The sequence below is a fragment of the Mytilus trossulus genome, chromosome 8, assembly GCF_036588685.1.
Source record: "Mytilus trossulus isolate FHL-02 chromosome 8, PNRI_Mtr1.1.1.hap1, whole genome shotgun sequence".
Taxonomy (NCBI): Eukaryota; Metazoa; Mollusca; class Bivalvia; order Mytilida; family Mytilidae; genus Mytilus; species Mytilus trossulus.
The window spans coordinates 45,473,732-45,489,369 of NC_086380.1; the positions used below are offsets into that span (position 1 = coordinate 45,473,732).

At 32.5% G+C, this 15,638-nt stretch overlaps 1 protein-coding gene across 2 annotated transcripts; it reads left to right on the forward strand.

Moving 5' to 3' along the window:
* The first annotated feature begins 7,817 nt into the window (after positions 1 to 7,817).
* On the forward strand, positions 7,818 to 14,486 carry LOC134681944 (uncharacterized). 2 transcript variants are annotated; one of them, XM_063541570.1, is made up of 2 exons: positions 7,818 to 7,908; positions 13,503 to 14,486. In XM_063541570.1, exon 2 carries the CDS (start codon positions 13,511 to 13,513, stop codon positions 14,351 to 14,353), a length of 843 nt encoding a protein of 280 aa, XP_063397640.1. In that variant the 5' UTR covers positions 7,818 to 7,908; positions 13,503 to 13,510; the 3' UTR covers positions 14,354 to 14,486. The 2 variants fall into 2 exon arrangements, with proteins under 2 accessions (XP_063397640.1, XP_063397639.1); XM_063541569.1 differs by lacking the exon at positions 7,818 to 7,908 and adding an exon at positions 12,757 to 12,870.
* Positions 14,487 to 15,638: the final 1,152 nt, after the last annotated feature.

The window sequence follows — 15,638 nt, forward strand, 5'->3', positions numbered from 1 at the left end:
ACTGAACACATTCCTGCTCACTATTAAACTTAGTTATTCCCATCCATGATTTTATGAGGCCATGTTCTGACAATATTATATTTCTGGACAAATTGTTGATTAACTGAACTATTGAACTATTGAAATGGCATATGTTACAGTTACAGGGGAAATTAAGGTCGCTGCTATCGTCAATTTGTTTTCTTTTTGCAACATCAAACTATAACAAATTTGGAAAAATGCATTTTGACCGATTTTATTCATAAGCTATAAAACAAGTACATTGACCTATCTTTTAAAAATTACATTTTTAACACTATGAAGATCATTTGTATAAAATTTTTACTAACAAATCACTGATAGATTATTTTCAAAAAATTTATATATATACAGGACATAATAGTGCAAAATGTACAATAACTTCTTGTTATATCGTTTGCTTGAGTGCAATTTTTTTCCATATTCAGTTGGAATATTTGTTTATATTTTAATTCTTTGATTAGTCATTCATTTTATTACATTGCCTTTAAAGCATGTAAAAAAGACACTGCAAGGAAAGATATCTTTTATCTGTGTATTTTTACTTTCATATTGATGCAACATTATTGCCTTGCAGAAGTGAAGTTACAGGATTTCTTTTTAAAACATGTGAAATTGTCAGTTTTTATTTGAGTGAAAAATCACAATATTCAATGCCAACCAATGTAAAAATTATTAATCATTATAAAATGAATAAATTTATAGGATGAACATAATACCAATCAGCATTAAATGTGTCACATGGGCAATTCAGGAAAATAATGTTTACATCTTTGTATAATGAAAAGTATTCAAAACTACTATTTACTGGCATGGTGATTGTGGTAGCTTGTGGTCACTATGTATTTAACTGTTATTCTGTTGACCTTGAACGACTGTGATAAATAAAAACAACAACAATATATTATATAGTGTAGATTAACAGTATTTTATTTGATTATTTTCCTGTTTTGTATTTCTCAGGGATCAGTTTAAATGTACAGTGTTAAAAATGAATTTTAGTGTAATGTCTTTTTATATAAATGTATATGTATATGTGTGTTTCTTTTCTTTAAAGGTCATTATCAAATTTACTATTTATATTCTATAGTCTCCCTCAATGTTTTCTCTGAAACCATTGTAACAACTGGACAAATTTCTTCCAAACTAGGTCTGAATGATCCTTATGACATCTATTATAAAGTCTTTTTAGCTCACCTGGCCCACAGGGCCAAGTGAGCTTTTCTCATCACTTGAGGTCCGTCGTCCGTAAACTTTTAGAAAAATCTTCTCTGAAACTACTGGGCCAAATTTAACCAAACTTAGCCAAAATCATCATTGGGGTATCTAGTTTAAAAATTGTGTCCAGTGACCCAGCATACCAACCAAGATGGCCGCCACGGCTAAAAATAGAACATAGGGGTAAAATGCAGTTTTTGGCTTATAACTCAAAAACCAAAGCGTTAAGAGCAAATCTGACGGTGTTAAATTGTTTATCAGGTCAAGATCTACCAGCAATGAAATTTTCAGATGAATCGGACAACCTGTTGTTATGTTGCTGCCCCTGAATTGATAATTTTAAGGAAATTTTGCTGTTTTGGGTTATAATCTTGAATATTATTATAGATAGAGATAAACTGTAAACAGCAAAAATGTTCAGCAAAGTAAGATCTACAAAAAAGTCAACATGACCAAAATGGTCAATTGATCCCCTAAGGAGTTATAGCCCTTTTTAGTCAATTTTTAACAATTTTCACGTTTTTAAAGTTTGTAAATTTTCACTTACATTTCCACTGAAGCTATTTCAAAGTTCATTATAGATAGAGATAATTGTAAGCAGCAAAAATGTTTAGAAAAGTAAGATCTACAAACACATGCCCATCACCAAAACACAATTTTGTCATAAATCCATCAGTCTCCTTTGTTTAATATTCACATAGACCAAGGTGAGTGACACAGGCTCTTTAGAGCCTCTAGTTTTGCCAATCAGACACTCAGTCAAGGATTTTAATAGGTAGAAAGTTTTGAATCTCTTTGACAGTTTGCATATACTGTGTGTATTGAATTGTGTTTCATGGCATAGTTCCATTATAAAGTCTCATTTTCATTTTTCCAGGTATGCATCCCCTCCTTTCTTTAGCTAGTAGTTACTGTTTTCACAAAGGTTAACATCATATTCAAAACATTTAATGCTGACAGTATAAAGAAACTGATGGTTTATTGTCTCGCCTTCAATAAAAGTTGCACAATGTTAACCATGGTATGCTTATCTGGTAACACTTAGACTATTTGCATTAAGCTGAAATATTTCAAAAGGTAGAACATGTAGATAATTCATACCTTGTATATAGATGCCTTTTGTTAGGAAGTTCCCGTTGTAATATGTTGATTGTTCTTGACCTTATTTTTAGCCCCTGCTAAAAAATGTATAGGTTATATTTGTCATGTAAATCCCAATTTTAATGAGTGAAGGATATTTAAATTTGGTATATGGGATACTTGCAAGGTCTACATGTTTGGACGTTTGTTGACCTTTACTTCATTTCATGGCTTAGGTGATTACAAGATTAGCTCTGTTTTACAGCAAGCCAAGGTATCGTTTTACAGGCCAACTGTGTGAAGGCAGTATAGCAAGTCAAGATACTTTAAGTAAAGCTCAACAACATTTTGTGTATGAAATGATAGTATTGAATGCCTACATGTCTGACTGGCAGGTTTCATCTAACATTGGCCTCAATATCGAGGTTCATTTAAATAATCTTCATTGGAACCTCGTTTACATTGTTTACTGGTAATTGTTAACGTTTTGTAATTTGGTCCTGACTGTTCTCAGGTTCCATATACAAAACATCAACTATATTTTTTAGCTCACCTGGCCCGATCACTTGGGGTCCGTCGTCCGTAAACTTTTAGAAAAATCTTCTCTGATACTACCTAGCCAAATTAAACCAAACATTGCCAAAATCATTATTAGGGTATCTAGTTTAAAAATTATAACTCAAAAACCAAAGCATTTAGAGCAAATTTGAATGAAGTAAAAATGTTTATCAGGTCAAAATCTATCTGCCCTGCAATTTTCAGATGAATCGGACAACCCGTTGTTGGGTTGCTGCCCCTGAAATAGTAATTTTGTGGAAATTTTGCTGTTTTTAGTTATTATCTGGAATATTATTATAGATAGAGAAAAACTGTAAACAGCAATAATGTTCAGCAAAGTAAGATTTACAAATAAGTCAACATGACTGAAATTGTCAGTTGACCCCTTTAGGAGGTATTGCCCTTTATAGTCAATTTTTAACAATCTTAGTAATCTTTTACAAAAAAACTTCTCCTCTGATACTACCTAGCCAAATTAAACCATACTTGGCCACAATCATCATTTGGGTATCTAGTTGTAAAAATGTGTGGCGTGACCCGGTCAAACAACCAAGATGGCCGCCACGGCTAAAAATAGAACATAGGGGTAAAATTCAGTTTTTGGCTTATAACTCAAAAACCATTTAGGATTTAAAGCAAATCTGACAAAGTAAAATTGTTTATTAGGTCAAAATCTATCTGCTCTAAAATTTTCAGATAAATTGGACAACCCATTGTTGGGTTGCTGCCCCTGAACTGGTAATTTTAAGGAAATTTTGCTGTTTTTGGTTATTATCTTGAACATTATTATAGATAGAGATAAACTTTAAAATACAGTAAATGTTGGCAAAGTAAGTTCTATATATAAGTCAATATGACCGAAATTATCAGTTGACCCCTTTAGGAGTTATTGCCCTTTATAGTCAAGTTTTAACCATTTTTTCGTAAATCTTAGTAATCTTTTACAAAAATCTTCTCTGAAACTTCTGGGCCAAGTTAATTATAGATAGAGATAATTGTAAGCAGCTAGAATGTTCAGTAAATTAAGATGTACAAACACATCACCATCACCAAAAAACAATTTTGTCATGAATCCATCTGCGTCCTTTGTTTAATATTCACATAGACCAAGGTGAGCGACACAGGCTCTTTAGAGCCTCTAGTTTGAATAGAATGAGTGTAAGGTGTACATATCTTCCTGGAAAGGTGATATGACCTTGACAACTTTTTTGTGGCTCATCGGTCAATGTTAACTTTACATGATTAAGTCGGCTACTGTAGGCAATAGGTTAAATATGGGTTGCGGATGAAACGATTATGAGGTGTACATGTCTATTTGACCTTGATCTCTTTTACATGGATAAAGTGCATGTGATACTTGTAGTCGAATATTTATCATCATAAAGACTCAATATAAAGTTGAGTAATGCAGAATTCAGATAAATATGATTTTCTTACATTCTTTTAGTAATGAAAGACGAGAATTACTTGTCAAAACTGGCCACGAAAAAACTAGGCAAATTGGGCACGAAGTTGTGAGAGCCGTGGTGTTGTGTTTAGTGCATCGGACTACTCACTCAAAGGTTTCTGGTTCAATTCCCGTTCCGGGATGAAAATTTCAGGGACTGGATTTTCGGTTCCCCTTGACACCATTTGCGAGTATGGTCTTGAAGTCACGATGATAGTCCGTCGCAAGGAGACGATAAATGGCTGACCTGTGTTATTAAAGAGAGAGCCATAGGTCTTGCACGTAAAAGACACCCTTGTAGATTTCGAAAAAGAGAAGGCTAATGCCGCTACAAGGCAGTACCCGCACCCGCAAAGTGGAAAGGGATTGATATAAGCTACAAAACTTGTTTCCCAATCCACTATAAATAAATATGTTCAAACTAAACGAAGTTGTGTAATCGGACACATGTATCATCTGTACAATAGTTTTAAACATCTCGAATAATTAAAGTTAAACCTGTGTGTTGCATGGCAGCAATGAAAGCTTGCTTAGACTCATAACTTGATCTTAAACATGTAATAATCTAAATAACATCAAAAAAGATAAAATTTAATTATTGAAACAGTCTGTCGACAAATCAGACTACAAATATATATTATGTAATAGGCATGGCTTTAATTGTGATATAATATCTTCTCTTGTTAAAAGTATTCATTTGTAATTCACTTTTACTGTAATACAGTTTTTTGCATCGCTTTCCTGCTAAAGGCACTATTTTAGAATTAATAAGGGAAAATGCTGTCACTAAAATGATTATCCCCTTTTTGAACCTATGTAGGAGGTAAGGGAGGTTTTGGTATTTCTGTATGTAATGTTTTTTTCTCTTGTTTTCTTTTGTTGAGTGACCTTCGTGTGAGTGTTCTAATTTAGAATGCAGCAGTCGATAAATTACAATTTTCATTCTAAGTTAACTTTATTCGTGAGATGTTATATGTATCAAAAATCAGAATAAATTAATTAAAAAGATTTGTATCGTCAAAATCTTTTTTTTCGATTTGAAAATGAATTAAGAATTAGATGTCTAATTTTATGTAATAAAGTCATATCTCAAATTAATCAAAATTCAATATTGTATGGTTAAATCTATTACACAAGGTAAATCCACATATTCACTACGATTTGAAGTAGTTATTTTGAAAGGACTTCCAATAAAATGTATGAAAAAGAATAATTTAAAACTCTTTTTGTTGTTTCAAATTTCAATAGAAAACTGAAACGCACGTTAAAGATTTAAATCAGTATAATTATTTTTGTTAGTTTTGTTATTTTTCTTAATTATCTTGCAAGTTTTTTAACCAATGTTTGACATGAAATTACAGTAACAGAATTTGTCTATAAGATTGCTCATTAACTGCAAGTATATTTTCGTGAGTATATGTTTTCTTTCATTTTTTTACGACATTAGCTTGCTTAACTTTCTGCTTTTTTTGTACATGGTGGACACGACATGTTATTCAGTTTAGTCAGTATGATATACAAATCTACATAAAATATACATCAACAGTGATAGTAAGTTAGTAATCATTTTCAACCAGGGTGTCGAGACCCAGATGGTCACTTGGACTTCTCTTATCCTGCAATAACACCCATGCAAAAGACTAGTGTCAGTTTATCTGTTGTTTGATCCATCAATAAGCAGCCACGACGTGTAAAAGGCACCTTATATCCGATTTATTGTGTAGAGAGTAGGACGATCATCTATTGGAACACTACTTGTGCTCGAGGGGTCCGTATGAGGTGTTGGAAGCACATTTACTGTCCCAATTCATTATTTTCAAGTTTTTTGTTTTCAAATTGACCCACTTCGTAGTATTTACGTATCATACTAATTATGAATTTAATTCTTTTCATCCTGAATAAGCATAAAATACTAGCCACTGGGCGTTAACAAAACAACAATCAACCAATTTAATATTCTCAGTCATTCTTTTGTTTAGTGTATTATTTTTTAAAGAACGAAGCTATGTCATAATATATTTTACGTTCGAGGGGAAATTTTTATATAGATTTTCAAAACTGTTATTAATTTAGTATCTAAGTGAAAATCAGCGAGACTTTGATGGGTATTAATTTCCGTTATTTTCTCCTCTTGAAAGATTGAACTTGTTTCAATCATTCGAAACATATAACCATCGAGCTCAGATTCGCAGGAGCATAATGTACAGTTGAAGTTTAAATCAGTTCCATACTGAACAGCCTCTTGTTTAGTCGTACTGTGAAAACGTACAGAGACTGATCTCTTTGTGTTCTCTAAGTAGATAATGAACTTTATAAGACAGTATAATTATTGACATAAAAAAAAACAAAAAACAAACAAAACATAAACTTAGTATACCTTATACATGTACTTAAACAGTATAACATTGGTTGTTTGTTTTTGTGGGGTCCGGTCTCATATGCGTATACTTGTTTTGCATTATATTTTTGGTGATTTACATACTATACATAAGCAACATGACGGGTGCTACATGTGGAGTAGGATCTGCTTACCCTTCCGGAGCATCTAATATCACCCCCGGTTTTTGACGGGGTTCGTTTTGCTCAATCTTTGGTTTTCTATGTTGTGTTTTGTGTAACGTTGTCTGTTTATCTGGTGTGTGTGGGTTGTTTTTTTTGCAATGGCGTTGCCAGTTTGTTTTCGACTTATGGATTTGCATGTCTTTATGGTATCCTTCGCCCCTTTTTTACAGTCACTGATGTCTCAGAAATTATCATATATACAATAGTTGACACAAATGAAATTGATGCTGGTGTTATATGGTTGTGAATGTAAAGTTCATGCAAAACACTAACATCCTAGCAAAGACGACCTTCAGCCAAACTTCTAACATGTTTTATTTGTTTCGATGCCCTTCACCTTTGTCATTTATTTGACCTTCCAACTGTGTTGATGTAAGCCCCACTTATTTGTCTTGTGTAGACGATTAAGATTTAAAGATTAAGGCACACACGATTAAGGCTTCCGAACCTCTCTAAAAGTTACAATTCAATGAAATAAGCATGTAACGTAAATTTGCCATCAAATTATGATTTTTATTTAATTAAATTCAGGATTTCGAATATTTAGTCACATCGTATCAAACAGGGAATATAACAAGTATAATCGAAGTATGTGAACCGAACCGATTAGCACCTTGGAGGTAGCAATTAATTCAAGCTGACATGAAGTACGCATTTTAAACAATAATTTATTCGAAAATAGTCGTATGGCCACTCTTTAGCTCTCAAGAACTACCTAGACAAGACATGCCTGAACTCTTTGCTGGTTCACTATTGTAATCTGTAAGACAACAATCTGACAGTTCAAAGAATTTTAAATCACTTAAAACTTTGAGATATAACCGATTCGACAGTGGATTTTTGTAAAATTCTAACTAAGCGAATAAAATCTCTTAAAAGCACCCTGTTAACACCTAAAATGTTTGCATTAGATAATAAATGTACTTCAAATATAGTTAGATACTAATAAGTTATCTTTTGTAACTACTTCATAGCTGAATGTTGTTATTGTGCACAATGATCAATTTCAAAATGTCTCCATCAAGGTAAGTTGGTTTGGGAAGTTTGTTACTTTTTATAATTTTATTACCATAAATTAATTCTCACTTTTTGCCATTTTATTGGATTTTCCATGTTTTTAGACACTACATAAAACTAAAAGAAAGAATTCTGAGGGGAAAATACCAAAATTTACAATATCTCTTATTAAAGTAAAAAAATAACAAACACCAACATATTAAATAAAATATTGACTAATTTAGACTGGAAGTACTCATATATAGTAAGTAGTGCACAAATTTCGGGGCAAACAGAATCATACTATTGACTCTCACAAAAATAACTTTGAGCAAGAACTCCATGTTAGGGATTGTTATTGCTGCAACTTTATTCAGTTATTTTTATAAGAACAAAATATCACCCTAAATAACAACTTTGTTATATTAGAAAAAAAATAAGTCAAAGTGATGTCAGTAGAACTATAGTTTACGAATTTTCAAATTGGGACTTTCTTTCCATCTCCAAAAAGTTGGTTGTCAAATTAAAAGTTGATTGACCGTGATCATGGTGATCAATAAACAAGATATTTCCTGATATATCTTAATTCAACTGTAACGCTATGCTGATTTTCACGAAAAGCATTTTTTCTCTAACACGGACAGACAGAAACCTTACACCAATCATAACACACCTCTGTCATGTATCATGATTCAAACGATGAAAGGATATCTCAACACATTTTCGACATGGTCCATTGTAATATTAGTTCATTGTCGGTTTCGTATTATCAGTCCAGTCAACTACTACGAAGTTAAAACTGACACTAATAATCTTTCTCCTATCTGATTTAATTCATTTAGCGATATTAACCAATCTGAATGAGAAGTTTTTACAGAAACATAATGACCTGTTCATTTGGCCATGCTTTCTAGAGATATTCAGTTGAAAAACTTTAGTTGCATTCAACCATCGCAGCAAAGGCACCTAATAATTAATGTAACATTTACTGTCGCAGAGAGATTTAGGGGGCACCCCTTTTAGAGGAAAGAAAATGGTTGATTATATAGGGATGACTATCATGGTCGAGCAATATAAAACAGAAGTATAAACAGCGGTCGAGAAATTTAACTCACAAGAAAAATGTGGATTATTCGCAAATGAGTGGATAATTTTCATCTCTTTTTGTGCGATACACATTTTTTTAAACAGAAATGTTTGTCACTTGTCCTTAAATTGCTTATTATGAGGTAACAAAATAATTTTAAATATTCGATCAAGTGTGTTCATTTGTTTGCATTATTCCGTTGTTTTAATCAAGTAACCTTTTTATTTTCTTTGTCATTTGAAAGGAAAATCTATTTGAAGTTGTTCAAATAATACCTAAGATTAAAAGGGTAAAGGAGGTCCTGAATAACTACCTATATTTAATCTACTGATCTGATCATCAGTTTAAATGATAATCTATGATCAATATTTTAATAAAGTGTCAATCCACGTCCCTTTCTCTGTAAATGCTGTCATGTTTTATTTACATTTAAAACTTACTTGGTATATCTTAGCCACTGTTTCTTGATAATACAGTACAGTTTGATTAATTCAGTCTTTCATACAATTGATATAGTTTTGAAAAACATGATAATTCGTAATCAAACGAAAGATGGACCAGTCTTGAATGGTTAGGTTTCAACCAATTGCGACTATTCAAAGGAGAACAATCTCAAACAAATGTCTGAAAAATAGGGAGGAAAATCCGAAAACATTGCTATGAAACATTTGCAAAACTAAACATATATGCAATCTTTCTTTGAAAAAAAACCAGTGATCTTAATACTAAAAACCGAATGAGTTTCCTCTTAAAAAACATTTTATAAAAAATGACTAAGTTTCTAAATCTTGGGAAAACAGTAGGTGGAGGTTACTTCACAAATTAGTCACCTGCATATTTTCTCACCCACAATAATACCAATTTATCTTCGAATAGAATGTTACATTGTCTTTGACTTTTAACGTTTGTTCGGAAGCAAGCTTTAACACGTATAAAATTCATCTTTCAAATACCTCCATCAAATATTCATCAAGCCTTCTGTAATTTCAAAACAGAAAAATAAGAATACCATTTTCCTCAACTTTTGATGACATGTGTTTGCAAATTATTGTTTTAGAATCCTGATGATTAACACCAATATTGATCTTTTAGGTGGATCGGGACTATTCGACTGCGCATAAGTTCACGCATGAATTACAATGCACACAAAAAGTATTTGTCGTAAATTTTATATTTTATTTTTAAATAATTACATTAGATGTATGTTTCATTATAACTAGAACACACCCGTGATATCGCGGGTCCGTGACTGAATTAAAAAAAGTATACATAACTATGCGCAAGCCTTATTTTAGTATAACTATTGTCATCTGATAAAGTCATGCTGATTATAAGATACACAGTTTTCTCTGCTTTCAAATCTTTCTGTTTGAACCCGTTGAACTGGAACTTATCAATTATTGATAATAGTAATTAATTGGAAAGAAAAGGTCCTGGAATGGAGTATTTTTTAATCAACAGCATTGTCCTATATTAGTTATAAATAAAATTGAATTATTTGATTCCCTGCTTTACGTCATGCCCGCTAACAAATTGAAAACTGTACCTATACGCCTTATTTTACGTCCAGATTTTTAGTATTCATGCCAAGAAATCCTCGCTAAAAATTCCGGTCGACCCTTACGGCAGTCATTAGTAGATAAAGATTTGATTTCATTCAAGAAATAAATTTATGACCTTCATGTACGTGTCGCTTAGAACACGGCCATATACCAAATGGTCAATATTAATCATCCATGTAATTTGCTCTATGGGGTGTTTGCAGAATTTCAACGGAGGCAATTTCTTGGCATGCTTCGTATTGCTATCTTAGAAAGTCTTACTGATTAAAATACTACAATAGGTAACAATTTGATAATTTAGTAGTGTCAACCCTGTGATTATGACCCATGTGTATAGCAAATTAATCCTGAATACACCGTTTGGTGGTGCGCCTGTCAGATGCGGAACGTACAGATAAGGTAATAGGTAACATGTGAATATAATTACTATTGGAATCGGTATAGGACTCGACCCGGAACTTCTTAATTATTGGCAATATTAATTACGTGGAAAACAAAATGGCCTGGTGTGGTGTAATTTTTAATCTATATCTTTGTACTATATTAGTTATGTATAAAGTTGAATTCTCTGATTCGTCGTTTTTACGTGATGACGGCTGACAAATTGGACCTCGTAATTTTAGTATTATAGATACGTTATTCTGATTGGCTAATTGCACATCACATGTTATTCCGTAAGCAGTTGCATGAGACAATAACATTTCATTCATGATGACACGAGGTCCCACAATAAAGTGCACAGGTGAATTTAAAAATTTAACTTCATGAAAATCGTGTTTTTATAATCCTAGCTAAAAAACGTAATTATAAGTATTAAATGCTTCTTTTTGTAACTTTATAGGGTTGTAAAAGCGTTGACCGTGCGTACATTTTTAGAATGAAGCGTTTCCGCGCTTCATACAAAATGTACTTCGGTCAACGCTTTTACACCCCAATAAATTTACAAAAAGAAGCATTTAATTCTTAAATAATTTGATTGATTAGAAATGTTAAATCATGGAAGTCATTTCACTAAAAAAATATTATCGTTATTATGTGTGTCTGTTAAAGGCTCAACATGACATTTCAACCATTTCACCATTTTCCCGCCAAAATTTGGATTTTAATGTAAAGTAATTTGTTTTCAGCCTTATCGGTAACCCATGCTCATTTATTTGCTCATTCTTTGAAGCTATATTTCAGCTTTTTATATTACAGTTTGGGATCAAGTGTCAGAACTTTTTTTTTTTATATATTCCGATAAAAATATGTCGACGATATTTTCCCTATTATTTCATTGAAAATTGGTCCGTTTTACATACCTATTTAAAAGTAAAATTTTGAGCTTCAATTGTCCGTGACCTCCTATTTTTTTTCGACCAATTTGATTCACTTTTTGTAAAAAATAAAATAACAAAAATACGACACTTCTGATAGAAACTTTGAATAAGCCCGAGCCACCTTAAGACCTTTTTCCGTTTGTTTGTCAGGGCTTTGTATAGCAGACTATACGCATGATATATATAGGATTTTCTCATTGTTTAAGGCCGTACAGTTGCTTACATTTACTGCATTTGAACTCTGGTGGATAGTTGTCTCATTGGCAATGATACCACATCATCGGCTGATGAACAAGGCAAAATAATGGGTTTCGTATATTATCAATGCACATTTTTGTATGCATTATACTGTGTCATCTTTATACTTCGAGCGGTATTACAGTATACAAATAAGAAGACGTGAAGTGATTGCCAATGAGACAACTATCCACTAAAGTTCAAATGAAGTGGATGTAAACAATTATATAAACATTGTGTCCGTTTAATTATTCTTGCGTTTCTGTGTTTTTGCAATCTTGAAAAAATTCTACGATATTCTATTTTCTCTTCCCGATTTTTAATCTATGAATAAAACTTATGCCCGGCTATACTACGGCTATATATATGGTCATATCCCCTGATTTCCGTATACTCGGCGACCAATTTTTTATTGTACTCATAGGCTGTCAATATTCAGTGTCTTAATAACAAATTAAGATTTAATGTAATTGATGATAGTTTCAAAAATACGTTTGTTATTTATTTAAACAACCCTTTGTACCTGGGGTCGTCAAAATAAAACAAATATATTTAACTTTATTGTTAGTCTTAAGTTTAAAGTCGTCATTTTATCCATCAAAATATTGATACACCTGTTTAGAAATACTATAAGCACTTGTATCATATTATCCAAAAATACTTTATAACTTAATTTATCCTTAATTTAATATTTTGTTCAAAATAGTTTGTTAGACGCCAATTTTGTGCAATTGGTTTGCCCGGTTATCAGCGGATGTAAATAAAGTAGATTTTTAGCTTCAAGTTGTAAGTTTTTATAATTATTATCATTTTCTGGAGGGTGAGGGTGGACTTTAAAAACCTACTTGACCGTCTTCTATAATTCCAGTACTCATCTTTATTTAAAATGTAACCTTTGTCAATAACTTAAAGCGTAAAAACAGAATCACAGAAATACTGAACTCCGAGGAAAATTAAAGACAGGAAAAATGCCAAATAAAAAAAGCACAAACTATCGGAATGGACAACAACAATCATATTCCTGACTTGGTACAGGCATTTTCTTGTGATGAAGTAAAAGCATTGACCTTACTTCTCTGTGTATATAAAGATGGTACCTGTTTTCTTCTTGTGAAGTATTCATCCGGATTTTTCTAAATGTATATGCATCTTTTTGCACCACAAGGTTTATGGGACCACTGAGATATGTCTACAGAAAACATATCATACCGTTCACTTTTTAATGAGAAATGTTTAAACGTCTCCTAGTGCTGCACAGTCAAACTGACATCTTCCCTTTAATGAGCATTAGTTTTACCATACCTGACGCGAGATAATCGAGATATCCAATTATAAAAGTTAATCTTACCAAACATTCTTAAGATTATTTAACAAAAAGGTATACTTTTTTCAAAATAAAATTAATCTTATAATTTCAGGGACCACGATGGAAAATGCAGCACAAAAATTTACCAGTCGCGAATATAGTGTACCAGTTCAAGCAGCCAACGAAATGGCAGAAAGAATAAGGTTCGGGGTTATATGTCGTTATGACGACCAATCAAGCAAATATCTAATGGAATACAATCGTGAAAAAACAAAAACATTTGAATCATTAAAAAGGATTTCTGAGAAAACGATAGATTTTGACCTAGACAATTTTAGAAGAGAAAGAAAACGCTTGCTCAAACCCCCGCCTCCACCGGATATATTAGTTCCAAAGAAGATACTTCAAGCTGTCCCAGCTAATTGTGTTCTTGATTTTGGACCTGGGAATTCAATTCTATACTATGGTGGTGAACATTTTAAAAAAGGAGTTATTGCCAGAAACTCCGTTATAACAAATCCACGCAAAAGGAATTTAAACAGACCAAGACCTTTCACTGCAATTCCAACAACAATAAGACAACCAAAATCAGCTGTTAATAGATCTGGCCGGAATACGTCACTTGGGATTGTGGGTAATTCTGGCAGACATTCCTCCCTTGATATCGTATCAGCTTCTGGTCGAAATCAATCCCAAATATTTCCTGCAGGATTACAAAGAACGGAATCTGTAATCGACAATAACAATGAAATTGACGATGAATCATCACACATTGAATACAACCATAAATCTAGTCATAAATGGCAAATGCCTAACAGATCTTTCAGACAACTTAGGAAACTGTATACTTACACAGAAGAACAAAAGCCAGATTTAACAGCTGAACGATTTAAAATTATGAAAAATAGGGAAAACGTCTACTTCAAATATTTAGATGATAAAGTTAAGGAGTTTCATGTTTGATTTCATAATAAGAAAAAAGAAAGAAGTGCTAATCATTTAAGTTGATTAATGATGATCCGGTGAAAACATTTGTATTTGTGATAATTTTTCTGCCATTGTTTTCTTTAAGAATAAAACATCTGTTGATTTTGAATATTTTAACTGTTGAAAACCTCGATAAAAAGCTGTTATCCTTATCACAATTATGTTTTAGTGTTTGTGTGATACAGGTATATCAGACCTATCAAGTCTCATAAGAAGTAAAAGGTTTACTTAGTTCAGGAATTTATCACGGTTGTCCTAATTTATACAATAGACAACTATAGAAACAAACACTCTCCTTAAGTTGAGCAACTTAAAATATTTACTTATTGTTGTATAGTATAGCCACACTGCATGTTGACATTGAAATTTTGGTTTTCCAACGGAGACAATACAATGTGGAGTTGTATCGTCCAAAGTCCAAAGAAACTATCAAAATTGTGAAAATTTATACAATTTAAGCAAACATCACAGACGCCGGTTCAATTTTAAAAATTCAAAACTCGGCGCAAAGACTACAATGATATGCCAAAATAAAAATTGTTTGCGATGTGAACTGACACAAATCTAAATTTCCAAAGGAGGTGGCAGTTGAGAATTTACAACTACTGCATGGATAGCAGTCCTCAAATAAAATAAAACAAACAAACAAAAATGCCCTTACAGATCCAAGTTGGTATAATATTTCAAATTTGACAACGGAAGGGCATTGCAACAGAAACTACATATTTAAGCCTCCCAAACAAATAGCAGTTTAACTTAATGATTAGCAAAATAAGTAAAATTTTATTTATTAAGGTAAAATAATTGAACGTGGCTACGTACTTGTACATCCATCCCAAATGAATGGAGCCTTGTAATTTAAATCTCCAAACTGTAAATCCAGCGAGGAAGCCCAATTACTGGAAACAAGCGATAGCAGGGGGAAATAAAGAAGAAAAAAATGATGACAGGAAAATGAGTGACTCATTCTCTGTTTTTTTTTCATTTATGACCTCTGTGGAAACTGTCCTTAACTTTCTAATCCAAAATCTTTCCCGAGTGACTCTGTCGACCTTCGACCAACCCTCGTTGTTGTCTATGATTGTGATGGTAATGTTTTTGAGATCATCTTGCGCGTGCCCAGGTGATCTCAAATGACGACTTCCGGGTAGTTCGGGCTTGCAAGTGTAGTCAATTCGATGACCATTCATGCGTTTGTTGAATGGCTGCTCTGTCTCGCCAACATAACTGCATGTCACATCGACACTGAAGGAAGTATTTG

What these genes read in the sequence shown, in the direction of transcription:
- LOC134681944 (XM_063541570.1), top strand. Translation starts at nt 13,511, where the DNA reads ATGGAAAATGCAGCACAAAAATTTACCAGTCGCGAATATAGTGTACCA.